At 40.1% G+C, this 20,735-nt stretch overlaps 1 protein-coding gene across 3 annotated transcripts in view; it reads right to left on the reverse strand.

The window, feature by feature from the left end:
* Positions 1-6,154: 6,154 nt before the first annotated feature.
* Positions 6,155-20,735, reverse strand: part of REXO5 (RNA exonuclease 5) — a 45,298-nt gene continuing 30,717 nt past the window's right edge. For all 3 annotated transcript variants that reach the window (XM_072753700.1, XM_072753702.1, XM_072753701.1), the window contains exons 14-20: positions 15,165-15,269; positions 14,536-14,673; positions 12,088-12,180; positions 11,058-11,274; positions 10,773-10,960; positions 9,718-9,836; positions 6,155-6,349 (exon numbers count right to left, since the gene is read on the reverse strand). In XM_072753700.1, the coding sequence (XP_072609801.1) occupies positions 6,268-6,349; positions 9,718-9,836; positions 10,773-10,960; positions 11,058-11,274; positions 12,088-12,180; positions 14,536-14,673; positions 15,165-15,269 (942 nt within the window). In that variant the 3' untranslated portion in view covers positions 6,155-6,267. The remainder of the gene's footprint in view (positions 6,350-9,717; positions 9,837-10,772; positions 10,961-11,057; positions 11,275-12,087; positions 12,181-14,535; positions 14,674-15,164; positions 15,270-20,735) is intronic.

Raw genomic sequence — 20,735 nt, forward strand, 5'->3', positions numbered from 1 at the left:
TCCTCCTCCTACTCCATAATCTATTTTCTGAATCCTAGAGGGGGTTTCTATCCACTACCTTTCCAAGTATATTCTTATTGGTAGTATATATCCAGTTTAACCTGGACTGAGGGCCGTGTTTTAGTGAGGATCTATGCAGGTTGTTTTTCCTTATCGAAAGAGTTTATGCTTGAGCACTGGTTGCAGAAGCCGAGATGATTCAAATAGCTTTGAGTAACCATCAGGTTCTCCTGATTCAGGTGCTGGGGCCTCAACATCCTATTCCTTTTGGAAACTAAGCCTGCTTTCATACTTTTTCCACTACCCACCTTCTCTTTTTGCTACTTAATACAACATAATCTTGGATATTGCCAAAGGAAGCCGTTCAGCAGATGGTGACACCCCCCTCCACCCACCCCACCCCACCCCCGACTCTGGTCCCCAGCCCTGAGTCTGTAATTAATTGCTCTTACCTGTTGCACTAATGAATATGATTCTAGGTTTCAAAGGGGGAACTTGAAACAATAGGCAGATGGGGCTTGGATGAATTGGTCCTACAGATACCCTGCCTTAACCCACTGAGGTGATGAGTCCACTACTCATGTGACCCTCCACCTTTGTGGATTCCTCTTGGTTTGTGACCAGTGTGTCTGTTTCCTAAGGTTGTACAAACTTATTGACAAAGGTCAATACTTACGTTTGTATTCTCTGCACTGTTGCACTCTCAAAATGGCCCCTTGAATATTTTTATTAACTTGTTACACACATTTTTGTCTGTCTACATTTTTCTTTTGATGTTTTTTTATTTGGAAGGTTACCTGCTGTTGGATTTAATAAATTTGTTTACTTCACTATTGACAATTCTGAGAGAAAAAAAAACACAAACCCAACCAGTGACTTTATTTTGGGGCGAGATTTACCTGCCGGGAGCCTCTTCCAACGTGATATTGGATAGCAGTTCCTATGCTTTGGAAAATAATTCAGATGGTACAGGATCCTCAGACTTCAGACATGGATGTTGACTTCCCACTTACCAACTTAATGGCCTTTGGGGTCCTAATACTTGTAGGTAAAAAGACCAATGAGTCCTCAGAGGGCTACTACCTAAATAGTATTATTGTAGCAACTGATGTCGATTCCCATGAGGAACAAAAAGTGAATTTGAGCACTGTGCTAATGGATGGCTCCTACATCTATCAGGTTGGCAGTGATTAAGGCAAAGGACACAAGCTGAAACTGTCAAGTGCCACTGCTGTGTGACCTTTGGCAAGTTAGTGAAATTCCGAGTTTCCTTATACTCATCTGTAAAATCAAGAGACTATTATTTCCATCCGTGTTAGAATTTAAAAAGAGTTTTTGTAAAGCACCTAAATCACGTAAGTTTAAGGTTTCCAAAAGGATGTCAGGTGAGTAATGCAAGGAATCCAGAGAGGAAGAGATGGGGGTTGGCATGGTCACACTGGACCTTTCAGGTCACTGCTCCTCCTGGGGGCTTAACTTCCCTGTCTGTGCCAAACTGGGGGTGGGGTGGGGGCTTTGACTAACATGATTCCTGATGGCTCTATTTGGCTCTTACATCCTAGAAGTCTGATTATGGTAGACCAGTTATGACCCTTAGCTTCCTTTCATTGTATTTTCTGTCTTGTTATTGTTTATATTCAGGAAAGCTATTGGCCAGCCATCTTACTCACTTCTTTGATGGAGGCCCTAATGACCTTCCCAAAGATTTCCAGCCTCATGTTGGTATCTCCTAAAAATAAGTAAGTACAGTGGTGGAACTAGATGTGCTTTTATTTTTTCCTTGCAGTTGGAAAGGACTTGGGAGTCATGGCTACATCCTCTAGCTAGGGAGAAGGTTATAAGGTTTCCTCAGTGAACCAGAATTTTTTTCTTTTATTTTCTTTCCTTATTATCAAGGTTAGCATCAAATGGAGGATGGAAGGAAATGGGGTGGGGGTTAATTTTTTTCTTACTTAAAAAGTGTATCTCCAAAGCAGATTCTTATTCCCCAGTTGGCTCTTTGGGCTTGTCTCTTCTGTGCTTAGACCTTTCAGACTTCAGCCCAGCCACGGCCTTAACAAATAGAAGTTTGGGGAATTCCAAAGTGAAAGATTTAGGTGCCTAGTTAGAGCCTGGAGCTACTCAAAGTGTTGATATGGTGTTGTACAGATTATATATGGCTAAAATACAAATTCTGATTAGATGAGGGGCAAACAGCTTCTTCACACCAGAGATGAGCTTAACTGCATGTAAAATGGATGTTTTCTAGCAAAAAAGGTATACAGAAGGTAGTGCCGAGGATCCAGAGAAGTACCAAAGAGTCATCTCAACAGTGAGATCTTTCTTCAAGTCCAGTTGCCAAAAGCACATGGCTGGGTTGGCTCTGGAAGTCCTATTTTAGGTCGGGGTTGTGACCTAGGTCCAAAGGGTCAGTCTTGGGGAAGGAAAGGTACGGAAACCAGCCTAACCTTTTCATTTCCTTTCCTTTGTTGTGACTTCTCAAGAGGCCCTATCTTATGAAAACCATAAAAGGCTCTTCTTGGGGCTTAATGTTCTTCCCATGTAATGTTCCAACCTTGATTCTCTTGCCTTAGGGGTGCTGAAAAAGTCCTAGTGGATTATGGCAGCAATGCAGTCAACAGCAAAGCCTCTGACTGTAGTGCTTTATAATCCATGCAGATTGGCCCTGTGTTTATCTGGGGTGGTGCTGCTGAAATTGCTAGTATATTAAAATAAAGAGCTACAAAATGGTATGGCACCTTAGTGTAAGACAAGACAAAAGAAAACACATATGCTCTTAAATATATGGACTTACATAGTAAAGGATGTATTCTTCTTGATTGGGTAAGTAAAGATAGGTAAATGGGTAAAATCTAAATATTTTGGGGGAAGTTGCCATATGCCAAAACAAATTCTGGGAGGAATAAAAGGTGTAAGTGTGAAAATTAAATTATTAAAAAACAATACAAGGGTGTCTGGGTGGCTCAGTTGGTTAAGCATGTGACTTAATCTCAGCTCAGGTCTTTTTTTTTTTTTTAAATTTTATTTGTATTTATTTATGATAGACAGAGAGAGAGGCAGAGACACAGGCAGAGGGAGACGCAGGCTCCATGCCGGGAGCCTGACCCGGGATTCGATCCCGGGACTCCAGGATCGCGCCCTGGGCCAAAAGCAGGCGCGAAACCACTGAGCCACCCAGGGATCCCCTCAACTCAGGTCTTAATCGCATGGTTGTGAGTTCAAGGCATAGGTCGGGCATGGAGCCTACTTAAAAAATAAACATCCCCACCCGCCCAAAACCATACATACTTGTCAGCGTCTATTAAACTGATCTTGGGATCAATCAAGACTTTCTAAATATAAGAACAAATAAAAGAAAGCATAAGACTTCTAAAACTACCTTAAAATAAAAAGCTAGAAAAATTTTTGCAATAATCAATAGATATTATACTTAATCCATAAGGAGAACTTAAAAACAATTGGCCAAAAAAGCTTCTGGGAAAAAAAAGAAAGATACCAATCTATAGGATATTCAAATAAACAGAAATCAAATCTATTTATTTAATGGATAGTTTTTTTTTTTTAACCTATCAAATTGGCAAAGATTTGGAACAAGTCCAGGCCAACAGAGTAAAAAACTTCTGAGAAATTAAAACTGTCAGTATTCATACTTACAGATGCTGTAAGTGTTCATATCCAATTTCACTTCTAAGAATTTTTTCTTAAGAAATATTATTTGTCAAAGATGTATGTGCAAGGATTTAATTGGTTAGGGACAACTTCAGTGTCAAAAGGGGACTGTTTTGGAAATTATGGCACACATCAACACACTGGAATATTATGCAGCTATTAAAAAACTCTTGAATGATGGAAAAAGTATGACATAAGACTGAAATAATGACATTGTTAACTCTGAGTGGTGGCATTAGAAGTGATTTTACCTTTTTTGAATTTTTCAAGTTTCCATTAATTGGTTTTCTTTATAATAGGGAAGAAATTATATACAAAAGGGGCAACAAAAGGAAATGAAAACAAACATGGCCGAGTGTCCTAAACAATTCCATTATGGGTGAGGGGGTCAAAATTGGGAGCGATATGTTCAAAGCCTAAATCAAGAGTTGTGTAAAAACCCTTGGGAGTTGCTTTTCCCCCTCAAACGAGAAGCTGCTTCTCTAGCAGCTGCCTTGGCTGCCTAGAAGGGTGTGGGAGGAAAAATGCACAAACGCACTTATGAATGGAATGTGTGTTTTGCAAGAGGCCAAGTTGGCAGCTTTGGCTTCCAAAAGGTGGGAGCATCAGCTGAAAAGAACAGTGTGTGCAGACTGAGGCTTCAGAGACCTTATGGTTGAGCCCATCTCTTCAGAGTTCTAGAGTTGGGGGCCCACTGGGAAACCTCCCATCAGGAAGGAAATGGTCTTGGCTATTCCTAGGAGCAAAGGCAGCACTCTTGGCACATGGAGCCTAATCTGTTCTGTGATTCTGTACTTGGAAGATGCTCCTCAGTAAATTGTCATTCATTGAACACTTAATGTGGGTTTTCCCTAACTTAATCCTCACAACAACCTCATGAAGTAGGTACTAATGTCCCCATTTTAAAGGTGAGGTAACAGGTTCAGAGACAGAAAGTCATATGTAGCCACTACTCTGTCATTTTTCATAAACTGGATTTTTGAATGTTCACAATAATCCTTAAAAAGATACTTTCTCATTTTATAAACTGTGAAAATATACTCAGATGAGATTAAAGTGGTTTGCCCAGAAGCAGAGCTGAAGTACCAGCCCAGGTCTGTCCATATTCAAAAGCAGACACTTACTTTGTATCCAGACTGGAGTCTCAAGACAAACGGCAGCTAAGCTCTTAACAGCTTTGGAGCTCAAGGTGGGGGTGGGGAAAGAATCCAGCAACACTGGCAGTTTTAAGATGTTCTCAGGGCATTCACTGTATACCTGGGAAGCTTTTCTCTTTATAAGGGAGCTTCATAAGCAAGTTGCAGTATCTTGCTCCTAAATCACGCTCTTCAATTGTGGCTCCTGGTTCCCAACTTATACATCGGGCCAGTTGTTGTCGAAGTTAAAATGATTAAACACTGCCTCAAATGCCCAACCTTCAGAGTTAATTTTAAGTATTCTAGTTATAAAATCCCACCACATTTGACATAGAGTCTTACAGGTTTTGTTCCAGGCCTATGCATGTCTTTGTGTATCTTTCTCTATTCCGTAACTCTCCATATTTCCTACAGCAGAGACTGGGAATGCATAATCATGTCTTTACAACAATCCCATGAGGTGTGTACCATTACTGTCCCAAGCACAGAAACGTTACTCAAGTTCACATAATATGTAGAAAAGTTAGGATTCAGAGTCCTTCTGTATCCAGAGGTCCAACTGCTACTTCTTGCCAATCTCTTTTCTAGAAATTTTACTTACAATTTTTAAAAGTGGCTATCAAGAACTCCATTGTGCTCACCCTGCGATATCTCCTCTATACATGTGTGAAACTATCCCATTACAGCATACTACTACAGAAGTGGAATTGCTGGATCCCAACGTATGGAGCACTTTTACAAGGGTTTTCAAGGGTTTTGGTAGGACACATGATATATGCCAGATTAGCTCATCTCTTTCAAAAGGCAGATAAATATCTCTTTCAGAGTTGTGTGTGCCTGTACCCATGTCCTTTCCAACACAGAATGTTAATACTTTAAGAGATGATTAAAAAAATAGCAGCTTTCAGTGAAATTGAAGCTTTCAGTTCTAAGGGGGAGATCTGGTGTGATGGAGGCACCTAGTGGTGAAGGGTGACACTGCGGTCTCCCCGAAGGGAAGGAAGCATTCCTAAAATTGGAGTTGGAAGGGTGCTTCCAGTGTTGGTGAAAAACACAGTCAGTCTTCCACTCTCCTGTGTCTGTGGACCTGCCAGATTTTCAGTTCAGCCTCTTTTCCCTTCAATTTTATGAGAGAAGTCTGCCTAACAGAAATTTGCTTCATAGATACATCATCAAAAATCTACATAATGCCACAGTCCCTTCCTCCTGGTTTCTTTTCCTACATACACCATTCAATAGGAGTATTACACGGAATGAGCACCTACTACAACTTTCCTGTGTATAAGTCCACTGACCCAAAGAAAGTACAAACTGGTTTCCTTCTCACCCCGTTTTAAGATGAAGAATGCTTGAATTTTAGGCATTTATTGAAAATTTGTACATGCCAAACTTTAGCCTGACCACATTCTCTGCCATTGCCCACAAGGGATAAGAAATGGCACATGGAAAATGATGGGCAGACTCACAAACACACGTTTGGGGTGGTGCTTTCCTCTTCGTCTTTTATTCCCATCAGTCCTAGGCCAGAGAATGATCCATGAGTGCTGCAACAAATGAATGAAGATAGGTTTTTAATCCACAGGGCTGAAAGAATGGTTACAAACTCCTACATAAGAGGTGGTAAGTTTTTTATTCATGAGAGACACAGAGAGAGGCAGAGACACAGGCAGAGGGAGAGCAGTCTCCATACAGGGAACCCGACGTGGGACTCAATCCTCAAGGTCTCCAGGATCACACCCTGCGCTGAAGGCAGCGCTAAACCACTGAGCCACCCAGGCTGCCCAAGTTTTTTTGGGTATATGTATGCAGCAGGGCACAGGCAGGTTAAGACAGTTTATGGAAAGCTGCCTACTGAAAATGGTTCAATGGAAAGAAGACTGACCAGTCTTAGAGGCCTAGAATCGAGACCGCTCTACCATTTAACAGATTTGAAACATATCTCAACCAAGGGTGAATGACCCCAAACTGAGCCTCAATTTCTATAACTATAAAACAAATACTTAAATTACTATCTTACAGGGCTTTTGTGAAGACTGTAGAAAATAGCTAAAATATACAGATCATTTCCTTTTGCATTCCTCAAAAACCATACAGATCATTCACCATGTACCAAGCATTCTTTTACGTACTTTTTAAATATACATCCTCATTTAATCCTTCAAAACAGCTTATGTACCTAATGTAGGTACTAATGCAAGTATTAATTATTATGTCCATTTTTCAAAAATAATCTCCTAGACTTAAATAGGTTGCTCAGTAAGTTGAATGACAGAACCAGGTAATAGCAATCTGCCATCAAGAGTCCTTTTAAATAATGTTATATTGTAAAACACTTGGTACAATGGCTGGAACTTAGGAGTCATTCAGTACATGTTAGTTCCCTGCCTCCTTGTAGTGAATATTCAAAGGTTTGGGTTCAAGGGCTAAGGAGCTCTCCATGGCAAAGCAGGTAGAAATGAGCAAAGACAAACCCAGAATCTATCACCACCTGATAACTTACACCAACAAGCAGTCTTTTGGACATGAAGGACTGGAACTCTGTGTGGAAAGTGGCTCTGGAGTCAGACTATCAGGGTTCAAATCCTAACTACACTTACTAGGCTGTGTGACCTTAGGCAAACTTCTTAATCTGAGCCTTTTTCTCCACTTGTTAAATGAGGATTCAGCACCTCAACTGAAAACATGCCATGTAAACATGCCTGACACTTATTAAGGGTTTGATGAATTAGTACAAATATAGTCATATTTTTTTTTAAAGATTTATTTATTTATTATAGAGAGAGACAGACACAGGAGGAGGGAGAAGCAGGGTCTATACCGGGAGCCCGACGTGGGACTCGATCCCGGGATTCCAGGATTGCGCCCTGGGCCAAAGGCAGGCGCTAAAGCACTGAGCCACCCAGGGATCCCCTAGAGTCATATTTTCAGTATTAATTTTAACTTTTGAAAATAAAAGGATTAAGAGCTGAGTCAGGCTCCAAGCATGAGGAAACCAATTCTCTTTGCTACTCCTTCCTGAGCTACTTCTACCCCTTCCCAAGACCATGGGATCATGGAGAAAGCTGCAAAGACAGGCCCAGAGAAGTTAGTCACACAGGAAGCTTATAGTTTGGGTAAAGGCATGCTCCTTCTGCTGGGTTTGCCCAACAATGCTACAGCTATCAAAATGTAACTTTTAGAAGAAAGAAGGGGGTGGGGGGGTCCCTGGGTAGTTCATCTGTCATGATCTCAGGGTTTTGAGATCCAGCCCCATTTGCCCCCCCCCTCCTCAGCAGGGAGTCCACTTGAGATCCTCTCCTTCTCCCTCTGCCCCTCAGCCAAATCAATCAATCTTTAAAAAAAAAAAAATTAGATTTTCTTACTGCAGGATTTGATATTGCCAAGGTGTTTTCATGGCTTGTCATATGTTGTTTTAGGTTCATACTAAGGTGGAGGTCCTAAGCCTTTTTGCTCCCTGACCCCAATGCTCCTTTCCTCAAGCCCTCATTCACTGTAGAATGACCTGGCCACATCTGGAAGGAGAAAGCTTTGGCCTACTCTAGCTTAGTTTGCCTACACAATGGAGAACTGCAGTCTAAATATTCTACCTGCAACACACAGACCCTGCCACTTATTTTACCACCACTTCCACATACTGGCTCTGAGGAGCTATGTCAGGGCAAGTCCACTTGCTCTTAACCAAAATATTTTTTGTCAATTTATGGTCACCTCATGCTGTTAACCTACCCACAAAGGGCTGTCTGAAGTATCAAAGATGGGTTTTTGTTTCAAATGTAAACACTTAATGGTAGTTTCTGTTCCTCACAGACCGCAATTCTCTCAGACTGCCCAGCAGGCAGCCTATCTCCCCAGTGGCCCTGAGATGCATGTTAAAAGGATTTTATGACAGGAAATTAATTTCTGATCCGGGTTTCAAGGCCTGAGGCGTTCATGTTCTGCAATCTAGGATCTTAGGCCTGGAAAAGAATCCTAGAATGCCAAAATTTTAAGGGACTTTTTAGAAGTAAATATAATCTAGTGATTTTCAAACCATGCTCAATAGAGCTACTGCCCTCTTGCTTCTCTCCCCCCAATATATGTACTCGCTCATCCACCTACGCACTCATTCCAGAACTGCCTATCTTTATGCTCTAGGATTTAACAGCAATTTTTCTTCTAAAGAAAACATTTTATAGTTGAAAGGGTTTGAAAATCACTGATTTACTCCAAATATCTCATTTTACCAAAGGGAAATTGAGACCCACAGTGGGAAAGTGGCTTGGCTACTTGTCAGAGTAGGTATGTAATAGAGCTGGAACTGGACCGAGTTCTGTTCCATTATTCTTCAGGCTTTGAACCAGCAAAGCAGGTCCTCTTTGCAGAGGGAAATGGACGAAGGCAGGAATATGCTCCTGAAATGTAGGAAAGATCCTATATGCTCTGGGCCTTGCCCTAGACATTCTTTGTTTTTACTCAAGTGGGGTTAGGCAGCTGCCTCTTGTCCCACAGAAGCTGCAGGACCTAAGATCTCTGGCTTTAAACTGGGATGAGCTACCTGCCTGATAGTAAGCTAGTAAGAGTAATTATAGAAGAACATATACATGTAAAATGAAGATATAATACCCATCTCTTAAAACTAAAAAGAGAGGATTCCTGGGCAGCCCCAGTGGCTCAGCGGTTTAGTGCCGCCTTCAGTCCAGGGTGTGATCCTGGAGACCGGGGATTGAGTCCCACATCGGGCTCCCTGGAGCCTGCTCCTCCCTCTGCCTGTGTCTCTGTCTCTCATGAGTGAATAAATAAAATCTTAAAAAAAAAAAAAAATGATTCCTGTAAGTCCTCATTTATGTGCATGAATGTGAATAAAAGGCCTTTCTCTAAGAACAGCTGAAGTCCAGAGGCCAGAATCATGAAGGGACAACCTTTCAGTTCTTACCTCTTGGTGCCTGGCAGCAGGATGAGGCAGAGGGTGCCTGGGCCCAGGCTGTGGTAGAGCTTTCCTATCTTCCGGCCCCAGCGCCAGGCTGCTATCTTTGGGTGGTCCACCTTCAGAGCCTAGGATCAAAGCCATATATTGACACTCAGCCAGAGTATCATCTGCTCACCTTTGGAGGGGCTGCAACTTTCTTCCTCAGACTGTAGGACCATGGGATCCCAGGAAAAGTTCTGTAAAAATCCTCTATCTGAAGCTAAAGCCCCTACCTTCAAGTTTCCCTGTCCACCCCAGCATCTCCAGGCCACAGGTCAGTTTTAGGAGTAAATTGTTCTTTCATATGGATTGGGTCTTCCAGGGCCCCTTGGCAGAAGAACCACATTACTAATGGCCCCTGTCACTAAGTATCTTTGTGACCTGGGCAAGTCACTCAACCAGTTCTGACCTGTATTTCTCATTTATTAAGTGGGAGATTAGACTAGGACAGTTTCCCAAACTTCAGCCATTCACCATCTACCTTCACCCTTCTTTTTGTGTATCCCTCTAATATTTTTCTTTAAAGTGAGTCAAGTTTCTTCCTTCACCTCATTAAATTATCTATGAAGTCACAGGTTCAATGTGATTGTTGTGTAAGTATTAGAACAACAAGATCTTAACCTAGAAGTAGGGGGGAAAAGTCCATCCAGGACCACTAAAAAGCATCTTGTGTATGTACTAAACTTTGGGAAACACTAGATTACTGAAGGCTTGCCCAGTCCTTTAACCTCCTATGTTAGCCCCTCAACTTCCCTTGGAGAGCCACCTGGAGGATTAAAAGCCTGATGGTAGCAGGTATGGAATGGATAAAAGTATAAGATCTTGGAGAAAGAAAAAGGTGTCTAGGGCGAGAAGAAGCTGGAGTGTGAAATAAAACTAGTGCCAAGTCAGAAAAAAGATCAAAGGCTTGAGTGTCACTTGAGCTGGACTCTCCTAACTTCTATAAACATCAGAAGGAAAATCAATAGTTAGAGCCAGCCAACCAAGGTAGCTACCTCTAATGCCAGGATACACTCACTCACCTGTAAGGCCTGCTGCTCAGAGGGGGGAGGTATGACACGAATCCCCGGGGGCCTTCTTGATTCAGGAGGTAGGCCCCTGAGCCAAGCATGGAGATGCCTGGGGGTTAGGGCGTGCCGGCCTTTCAGCTTCCAGTCCTTGCCTTTAAGAATGTCGAGGGCCCTCTGGGCACTGCCAAAATTTTTGAATTCTGAAAGCAAGAATAGCCCCTTTTGTTATTAAGGGCCACAGCTGTTAACCCAGTCAATCACCCCAGGTGGGCTTATGTGGTGAACATGTAGACTTACTCAGGAAACAGTATCTTTTTTGCTTTCCGCTTTTAAGATCTTTAGGCAAGATCACAGCTTCCAGGCCAAGGAAGAGGTTGGACTGCTGCAAGAGATGTTCTTTGAAGGTTTCACTCACTCCAGACAGGTATATAGTACCTCGGTTTTCAGAATCTTGTTCTAGCTCGTTCACAAGAGTGTTACAGTCAAGGGTGAGCTCTGTCACAGGTCTCTGCACCTAACCAAGGAAGATGGCATTAGTGGTAGAAAGTCACACTTAGGGGCACCTCAGTGGTGCAGTTAGTGAAGCCATCAATTCTTGGTTTCACCTCAGTCATGATCTCAGGGTCATGAGATCAAGGCCTGCATTGGGCTCCACGCTCAGCACAGAGTCTGCTTAGGACTCTCTCCCTCTCCCCCTTTGCCCCTCCTCCTTGGTCTCCTCTTCTCTCTCGAAATAATAAATAAATCTTACGAAAGAAAAGAAGGTCACCACTTCAACCTTTAGGCCTATTATATACTAGCAAGTAATTCTGCAGTTTCTGTATAAGGGGGTTAATGACAGATGCCTCAGAAAACTATGGTAAACACTTAATACTTAAACATAAACGTTTTTATGTAAGCATACTATCTCCTCCCTTTCCTCCCCACCAAAACACCCTGCAATGGAAATGAATTCCCTGATTTTTACCGCAATGAGACTGATTATGTGCAATAAGAAACTTCAAAACACCATTTGATCCCCTTGAAAGCTAAAGGAAAGGGTTGCTACAGAAAAACACCCCAAATAAACCATCTGGGGTCTAAGTAGTGATAAAGAATACAAGGAAGACCCCAATGCAGCCCAGGCTGATTCTGACAAAAATTAAAGCTGTTGTGTTTTAGGTCACTGCTAGAAGAATGCTGGGCTTGACTGAAGACTTCCCATGATACAAAGTCTTGTGCTCAAGAGTCTTGAGGGCTTTTTATTATATACTAGAGCACTATAAATACAGGCTGTGCAAGGTCAGGGCTGAAGGGTGCTGCTTTTTGCTTTCTTTGGCCACTCTACCTTGATGCAGGCACCTTCTACCAGAACGCCATCCAAGGATTCTATGGCCAGTTGAGCAGCTTCCAGGACTTCATATTGTATACAGAGATGTGGCTGCAGAAAAAACCAAGATTTTCTTATTCCTGCTTTCCAGGCTCAAACTGCTAGAGAAGGGACTGGGAAAGGGCCCTAAACTAGTGGCCAAAGCCACCAGAATGAAATGTTCTCTTTGCTGTGCTAAGCAAGACAGCAACTGCAGATCAACTTTTAAGTAATCACCAAAGTTCAAGAACTGATTTCTCAGGCAGTAAATAACCTGTGTCAGTTAAAATTTAAGTCTTCTCTCCATGGGTGGTATGGGCAAAGCACTAACAAATCTTTACTAATCAACTTGCTTTTCATATTTATTATGAACCACTGAATTCATCAGTGCAAGTCATTCAGATTCTCATTTGTTGTTAGCTTAATTTCACACAGGCAACTTTCCTGTAAGTTTGGGGAGGTTAAATGCTTCCACTGGATAGGCTGCATCTTTAAACTGACTGCTTTTCTGCTTGATGAGAGAGGTGCTGCATCATCACTGAGATAAAAGTGCTCCCAGAGAAAAGCTTCATGATACTGGATTTGGCAAGGATTTCCTGAATACCAAAAGCAGGGGTAACATAAGACAAAATGGACTTTATCAGAATTAAAAAGTATTATCAAAGGATACTTTCAACAGTGTCAAAAAGCAATCCTATGAAGAAAATACTTGCAAATCACATATCTAATGAAGATTTCATATCTAAAATAAACTCCTAAAACAACAACAACAAAAAATCAAATAACCCAATTAAAAACAGGCAAAGGACCTGAATAGATATTTCTCCAAAGAAGACATACAGTGGCCAATAAGCATACAGTAAGATGCTCAGTATCACTAATCGTTAGGGAGATACAAATCAAAACCGTGAGCTACCACTTCACATCCATTAGGATGGCAGGAATGGAGATGGATAAGGAAAAGAAAAGGAGAAAGGAAGAAGAAAAATGGGAGAAAAAAAAAAGTCAGAATACAGAAATTGGAACTCTTGGCATTGCAGGTGGGAGTGTAAAATGCTGTAGCCACTGCAGAAAACAGCATGGCAGTTCCTGAAATTATACATCAAATTATCATTTAACCCAGCAATGGTACTTTTAGGTATATATCCACAAGAATTTAAAAAAAGAGACTCCAATGTACATTTGTATTCACAGCAGCATTTTTCAGAATAGCCAAAAAGTAGAAACAATCCAAATGTTCATCAACAGATGAATGGATAAACAAAATGCAGTACACATCCACACAATGGAATATTATCCATCCTTGGAGTAGCACGAAATTCTGACATGCTACAGCATGGAAGAAACCTGAAGACATTTACTAAGTGAAATAAAGACACAAAAGATTAAGTACTGTATGATTCTACTTACAGGATGTATAACAGAGTAGTCAAATTCATAAAAAGAGAAAGCACAATAGTGCTTACCATGCTTGGGGGAGGAGGACTAGAGAGTTGTTGTTCAATGGGTTCGGACTTTCAGTTTCAGGGGATAAAAAAGTTCTAAAGTTCTGGATACATTTCAAGACCCCCAGCAGATGCCTGAAACCACGGATAGTACTGAACCCTCTAAATACTATGTCTTTTCCTATACATATATATCTATGATAAAGTTTAATTTATAAATTAAGCACAGTAAGGGATTAAAACAACAATAACTAATAATAAGGTAATTATAACAATATACTGTAATAAAGTTAGTGAATGTGGTCTCTATCTCAAAATATTCCCCTTACCCTTCCTTTGATAATGTGAGACAATAAAATGCCTATTTGGTAAGATCAAGTAAGGTGAGTGACATATAAAGGCATTGTGAGGTAGTGTTAGACTATGCTGACCTGATGATATGTCAGAAAGAAGATCAACTACTTCTAGACTGTGGGTAACTGAACCCATGGATAAGGGGGTACTACTGTTAATTAGTAACAGAACTGTATATTTTTTTAAAAGTTACAAAGGCAAATTTTATGTATATTTTATCAGAAAAAAAAAAAAGAAAATCCAAGAATTACAGCAAGAGATTTTAGTCCCCTGACATATCCTTTCCATCCCTTAGGTCTGTCTTCCCAGGGAATCTTTGTATTTCTATTTTTAGGTACAGTAAAGACATTAATAAAAGATTTGGAGAAAGCACATTTTAAACATCCAGGATTCTGTACTTAGATCACTTTGAAAGATGGCAGATTTCTTGATTCTCAAAATAAAAGAATCAGAGAGTCTGGCAATGCTGGGTAAATATCCTTCTGAATCAAAAGCTACTCCATCAAAAAGCATGACTCATACTCCAGTTGGTGACAAGCTCATGTCACCAATATCTGTTATGTGAATGGCCCCAGGAGGCACCTGAATTCCCAACACTAACCTAGAGGTGAAAATCTTATCTCATTACCTGATGGGTTTCAAGAACAAGAGTCATTGACCGGATTGGACCAAAGCTCTTAAAAAGCCTCTTCAGAGCCCTGAGGTTGCAATTTTTGCTAAATGGCCCAGCATAAACAGTTGACATCTCTGTCCACTTGATCCTCATCTGTAAGAAAAACAGAATGCAGTGAGGAGGTGAATGTGGTAAGAGGAGTAAGTCTAATCTAAAGAAAACATGAGTTAAAACATGGGATAATTCTGCTTTAAGTAATTTCTCAACACAAAGCCGAATGTACAAAGATTAGTGTATAGATATTTCACAACCACTTTATTTGGAATAGCAAAAACTTATAAAACACATATGATGAAGATAATAGATATATAATACAATGGAGTACTATACAACCATTAAAAAAGAAGAGAAATAAGATCATGTGCTGACCTGAAAAAATGTATGAGACACACTACTAAATGAAAAAGCTGCCAAATATTATAGTTTGATTCTCTTTTATAAAAATGTATTTTCTAAAATATTAATACATACATAGAAAAATGTGGAGAAATGCAGAGCAAACTTATTAAAGTATGCAATACATTCTTTAACTCAGGAAGATTATAACTTATAAATAAATCATCTAGTAGAACTCATCTACTTACCCTCTTGTTCATCTCTTCAGTGAGGCTGGGTGAAAAGGGTTCAAAAGAGAACTGGACGATGCTGAAGGGAAACAGGGGAATTTCCACTCTGGCCTGCTCAAGAACCTGCAGAGAATAGCAAAGCCTGTATGAGACAGGAACCTAATGGCTCTTGGAGGTGAGCTACAATAATATAAACAAGGCTGCCTTTTTATCCATATTAAAAAGCAAAATGGGGCCGACTTTAAGGTCTGAAGAAAATGGTGACACAATACAGTCTCCTAGAAAACAGTAAGGAGAGTAGGTAAAATCATGTAGGACCCAGGCCTTTAGCATCATTAAGAAAAAGAGACTACTAAGAAATTACCTCTAAGAAAGAAGTTAAATTCCAGCACAACTCCCACCATCTCATACTGTTAATGCCTGTGAGTAAAGACAGAAAGGAGAGGAGGCTTAAAAGACTCTGGAAAGAAATCAAAAGGCATAGAAGACTTAGATGAAGTACAAACAAAATCACCCCCAGAAAGAAAAAGTACAACTAAATGCCAAAATAATGAGCATAGGTCACAACTGTAATATTTCACAACACTTGACTAAGTAAGAGGTTGGAAGCCTCAGAAAAATGCTTCTGAGGAAGAATAAGGTATATAGAGAAGAGCTAATACCCACTTAGAGACATTGTCGGGAAAGAAAAGAAGGAATTAAGGGGGGGGGAAATGAAGGATATCCTGCAGAAAGATAATAAGAAAATGTCAACTCTCCCAAGAGCATTATAAACTCCTTATTCTTTCCAGCACAGTATCATCTTCAAAATAAGCACTGTTAAAAAAAGAAGAGAGTGTAACATCAGCAATAAGGAACAGAAAGAGCTTCAGTTTCTCACTCTCCGATAGACCCCAAGTTAACAAAATACAGACCAGAATGCCTTTGTGTGTTCTGTGAGAACTCTAGAGGCCAGCTGAGAAGCTATAGCATTTAGACCAACATAAAAACCAAGAAGAGATTCCATCAAAAGGAGGAAAGAAAGGGGATGCCTGGGTGGCTCAGTAGCTGAGTGTCTGCCTTCGGTTCAGGGCATGATCCTGGAGTCCCAGGATTGAGTCCTGCATCAGGCTTCCTGCATGGAGCCTGCTTTTCCCTCTGCCTGTGTCTCTTCCTCTCTCTCTCTCTCTGTCTCTCATGAATAAATAAAATCTTAAAAAAAAAAAAGGAGAAAGAAAATCTGTAGTGTTTTCCTTTTTTTTTGTTTTTTGTGTGTAGTGTTTTCCATGCCAATTCATACCTCCCCTGCATTCAACCTCATACAGTGCAACCCAAAAGAAACTTCCCAAATCGAGGATTGTCCTTTGGACAGAAACATGAATAGACCTTGCACTCAACATTTCGACTTGTCTTGAGGCTGCCTCTGGGACTAGTTTTCTGTCTCACTTGACTCAAAGCACTGATGGTACTGGCAGCATTATTTGGGAACTCCTTAGAAGGAGTGAGGTCAGCAAGGTCATGGACTAGGAAGGTTCAGGCCCTCATTCTTCCACAAACACCAAGTTAACAACAACAAAGAGACCAGAATACCTTTGCAAGAACTCTAAGGACCAACTGAGAAGCAATAGCACCAAGACCAACAAGAAACCCAAGGGATTTCAGCAAAAGGGAAAGGAAAATATGCAGAATTTTGTGTGCCCACCTATGTTCCTCCTCTATCCTTCCTATAACTAGAGGTCCTCCCTCTGGATGGAAACAAAAAAGTGGACTCTGCATCCTATATTATCGCTAGTCTGAAGTTGCCTGAGACTAGTTTCTATCTCACCTGACTAGAGCACTAATGGAACTGGCAGCCTTGTTTGGAAGCCACTGAAAACAAATGCAATTATCATAGCACATTAGAGCTGCAGTTCCACAGCCAAATGCCAAAGGAAGCAAGAGATTATGAGCACTGAGAAGAAACAGACAAGCTCCTTAAGGAATCTAAAAGTATACACACAGTCTCAGAAAAGATACATCCTCAAATTGGTGAGAGAGGTCCTGGAACCTCTCTAGCTAATCAGTAAAAGTCTTCTGTACCATGATGCCAGGCCTTAACAATGGGACAGGTAGTTGGTTTTTTTCCCCCAAATGACTAGGTCTTAAAAAAGATCACAAGGCATACAAAGAAATAGGGAAAAATGGCCCAAAGTAATAAAATAAAATTCCAGAAACCAAAACTAAAGTAACACAGAATGAACTAAAAGAGAACAAAGACAATTAATGGAATCAGGAAAATGACAAATGAACAAAATGGGGTTCAACATCATATCTGATCTGGAAGAAGAAAGAGTCAGCAAACATGAAGACAGATCATTTAAAATCATCAATCAGAGTAAAATGAAAAAAGAATGAGGAAACTTAAATAGATCCTAAGATGGGACAATGTCAAGAACAATATACATATAATGGGATCCTAGAAGAAGAGAGAAAGGGGAAGAGAGCTTATTTGAAGTAACAATGACTAAAAACTTCTCAAATCTGAGGAAAGAAATGAACATGGAAATTCAAGAAGCTCAAAGAACTTGAACCAGGATAAATACAGTAAATCTAAAGACGCTCACATAAAGAAGACACATTACAACCAAACTGTCAAAAGTCAAAATCAAGAATAGAATCTTGAGAGCATTAAGAGAAAAGCAACTCATTACATACAAGGGAATTTCCTTAAAATTATCAGTGGACTTCTCAGCAGAAATCTTTGCAGGCCAGAAGAGTGGTGTGATATATTCAAAGTGTTAAAGAGAAAAACAAAACAGAACAAAATAACATCAAGAATACTGTAACTTGCAGAACTCTGCTTCAAAAATGAAGGAGAAATTAAGATTTTCCCAGATTAAAAAAAAAAAAAAAGAAGCTGACAAAATTCATTACAATTAGACCTTATCTGCAGGAAATGCTAACAGGAGTTCTTCAAGGGGAAAGAACAGTAGATAGCAACCACATGAAAACAAAGTTTTCAGTCAAGGCAAACACATGAACCAATGTTGTAACCTCTATTAAGGTAATTTTGGTGTATAAATTCACTTTTAATTCTTCAAAATTTAAATGACAAAACCATATATTTCCCATGTTAATGAATATACATCTATATAGATGTGATTGAGTATTAAATATTTATTCACTATCAAAATCTAATTTACTAGTAACTTAAATTTTTTTAACATTTTGAGTATAGCTGTCACACACAATGTTAATTTCAGGTATACAACACAGTGATTCAACATCTCTATACATTACACTATGCTCACCACTACAACCATAGCTACCCATCTGTCACCATACAATGCTATTACAGTATAACTGGCTCTATTTCCTGTGCTGTACCTCTTTTTTTTTTTTTTTTTAAGATTTTATTTATTCATTAGACACACACACACACACACAGAGGCAGAGACATAGGCAGAGGGAGAAGTAGGCTCCACGCAGGAGCCCAATGTGGGACTCGATCCCAGGACTCCAGGATCACGCCCTGAGCCAAAGGCAGATGCTCAGCTGCTGAGCTACCCAGGCATCTCTGCTGTACCTTTTATATAAAGGTGCAATTTATGACATCAGTAACAAAGTGTGTGTGTTGGAGCTTATAAAAGTAGTTTCTGTATGCAACTGAAATTAAGTTGTTATCAGCTTAAAACAGGATGTTATAACTTTATGTAATTGCAACGATAACTATAAAGAAAATATTTATAGAATGTAATACACAGGGCAGCCCCGATGGCCCAGCAGTTTAGTGCCGCCTGCAGCCCAGGCTGTGATCCTGGAGACCCAGGATCGAGTCCCACATCGGGCTCCCTGCATGGAGCCTGCTTCTCCCTCTGCCTGTGTCTCTGCCTCTCTCTGTTTGTGTGTCATGAATAAATAAATAAAATCTTAAAAAAAAAAAAAGAATACACAAAAGGAAATGAGAAGTATAAAATTATGTCATTACAAAAACAAAATCAATGAAACACAAAGGATAGTAGAGAGGAAAAGAGGGACAAAAGCTACATGATATGCAGAAAACAAAAGATAAATAGTAAGCCCTTCTAATTTAGTAATCACTTTTAAAAAAGTACCAACAAACTGAATTCAACAGCATTTTAAAAGGATTATACATCATGACCAATGGGATTTATTCCTGGAATGCAAGAACGGTTCAACATATGAAACATCATCCCATGGGGGCACCTGGGTGGTTCAGTTGGTTTAAGCATCTGCCTTTGGCTCAGGTTGTGATCCCAGGGTCCTGGAGTTGAGCCCCACATCAGGCTCCCAGCTCAGCGGGTTACCTGCTTCTCCCTCTCCCTCTGCCACCTCCTTGCTTGTGCTCTCTCTCTCAAATAAATAAATTCTTTTAAAAAAGAGAAAAAGAAAAAAGAAAATCATCCCATGTAATATACCACCTTAATGGAAAGGACAAAACCCACAAAATCAGGGCACCTGGGTGGCTTGGTCAGTTTAAGCATCTGTCTTCAGCTCGAGTCATCATCCTGGGGTCCTGGGATCAAGCCCCACATGGGCTCCCTGCTCAGTAAGGAGCCTGCTTCTCTGCCCCTCCCCCAACTTGTGCTTGCTCTAACAAATCTTAAAAACAAAAACACAGGGCAGCCAGGGTGGCTCAGCGGTTCAGCCTTCAGCCCAGGACATGATCCTGGAGACCCAGGATCGAGTCCCACGTCAGGCTCCCTGCATGGAGCCTGCTTCTCCCTCTGTTGTGGCTCTTCCTCTCTCTCTGTTTGTCTGTCATGAATAAATAAATAAAATCTTTAAACAAAACACAGAATCATCTGAATTGATGCAGAAAAAGCATCTGACATGATACAACACTCTTTCATGATAAAAACACTCAACAAACCAGGAACAGAAGGAACCACCTAACAGAATAAAGGCCACATATGAAAAGCCCACAGCTAATTTTTCAAAGGTGAAGGGTTGAAAGCCTTTTCTTTCTCTAAGACAAGAAACAATGATGCCTGCTCTTGCCACCTCTATTCAACATAGTACTGGGATTCCTAGCCAGAGCAATTAGACAAGAAAAAGAAATAAAAAGCATCCAAATTGGAAAGAAAAAAGTAAAATTATCTCTGTTCACATATGACATGTAGAAGACTCAAAAGAATCCACAGAAACATTGTTAGAACTAATAAATGAATTCATCAAAGCTGAAGGATACAAAATCAGCTGTGTTTCTATATACTAACAATGATCAGAAAAATAAAGTAAGTGGGGGAAAACCTCATTTACAAAAGCATCACAAAAGAATAAAATTCTTAGGAATTAACTTAACCAAGGAAATGAAACACTTGTATGCTAAAAAACTACAAAACATTGCTGAAATAAATTAGAGAATAAGTAAATAGAAACATTCCCATGTTTACAGATAAGAACACAATACCATTAAGATGTCAACAGTACTGAAAGCAACCTCCAGATTCTATGCAATCCCTATTAAAATTCTAATGTCATTTTTTTCTAGTATCATTTTTTTTTTTTGTAGAAATAGAAAAAAAATCACCCTAAAATTCTTACGGAATCTCAATTTTAAAAGAACAAAATTGCAGGACACAAGTTTCCTGATTTCAAAATGTATTA

This window comes from Vulpes vulpes, chromosome 3 (assembly GCF_048418805.1).
Source record: "Vulpes vulpes isolate BD-2025 chromosome 3, VulVul3, whole genome shotgun sequence".
Lineage (NCBI taxonomy): Eukaryota > Metazoa > Chordata > Mammalia > Carnivora > Canidae > Vulpes > Vulpes vulpes.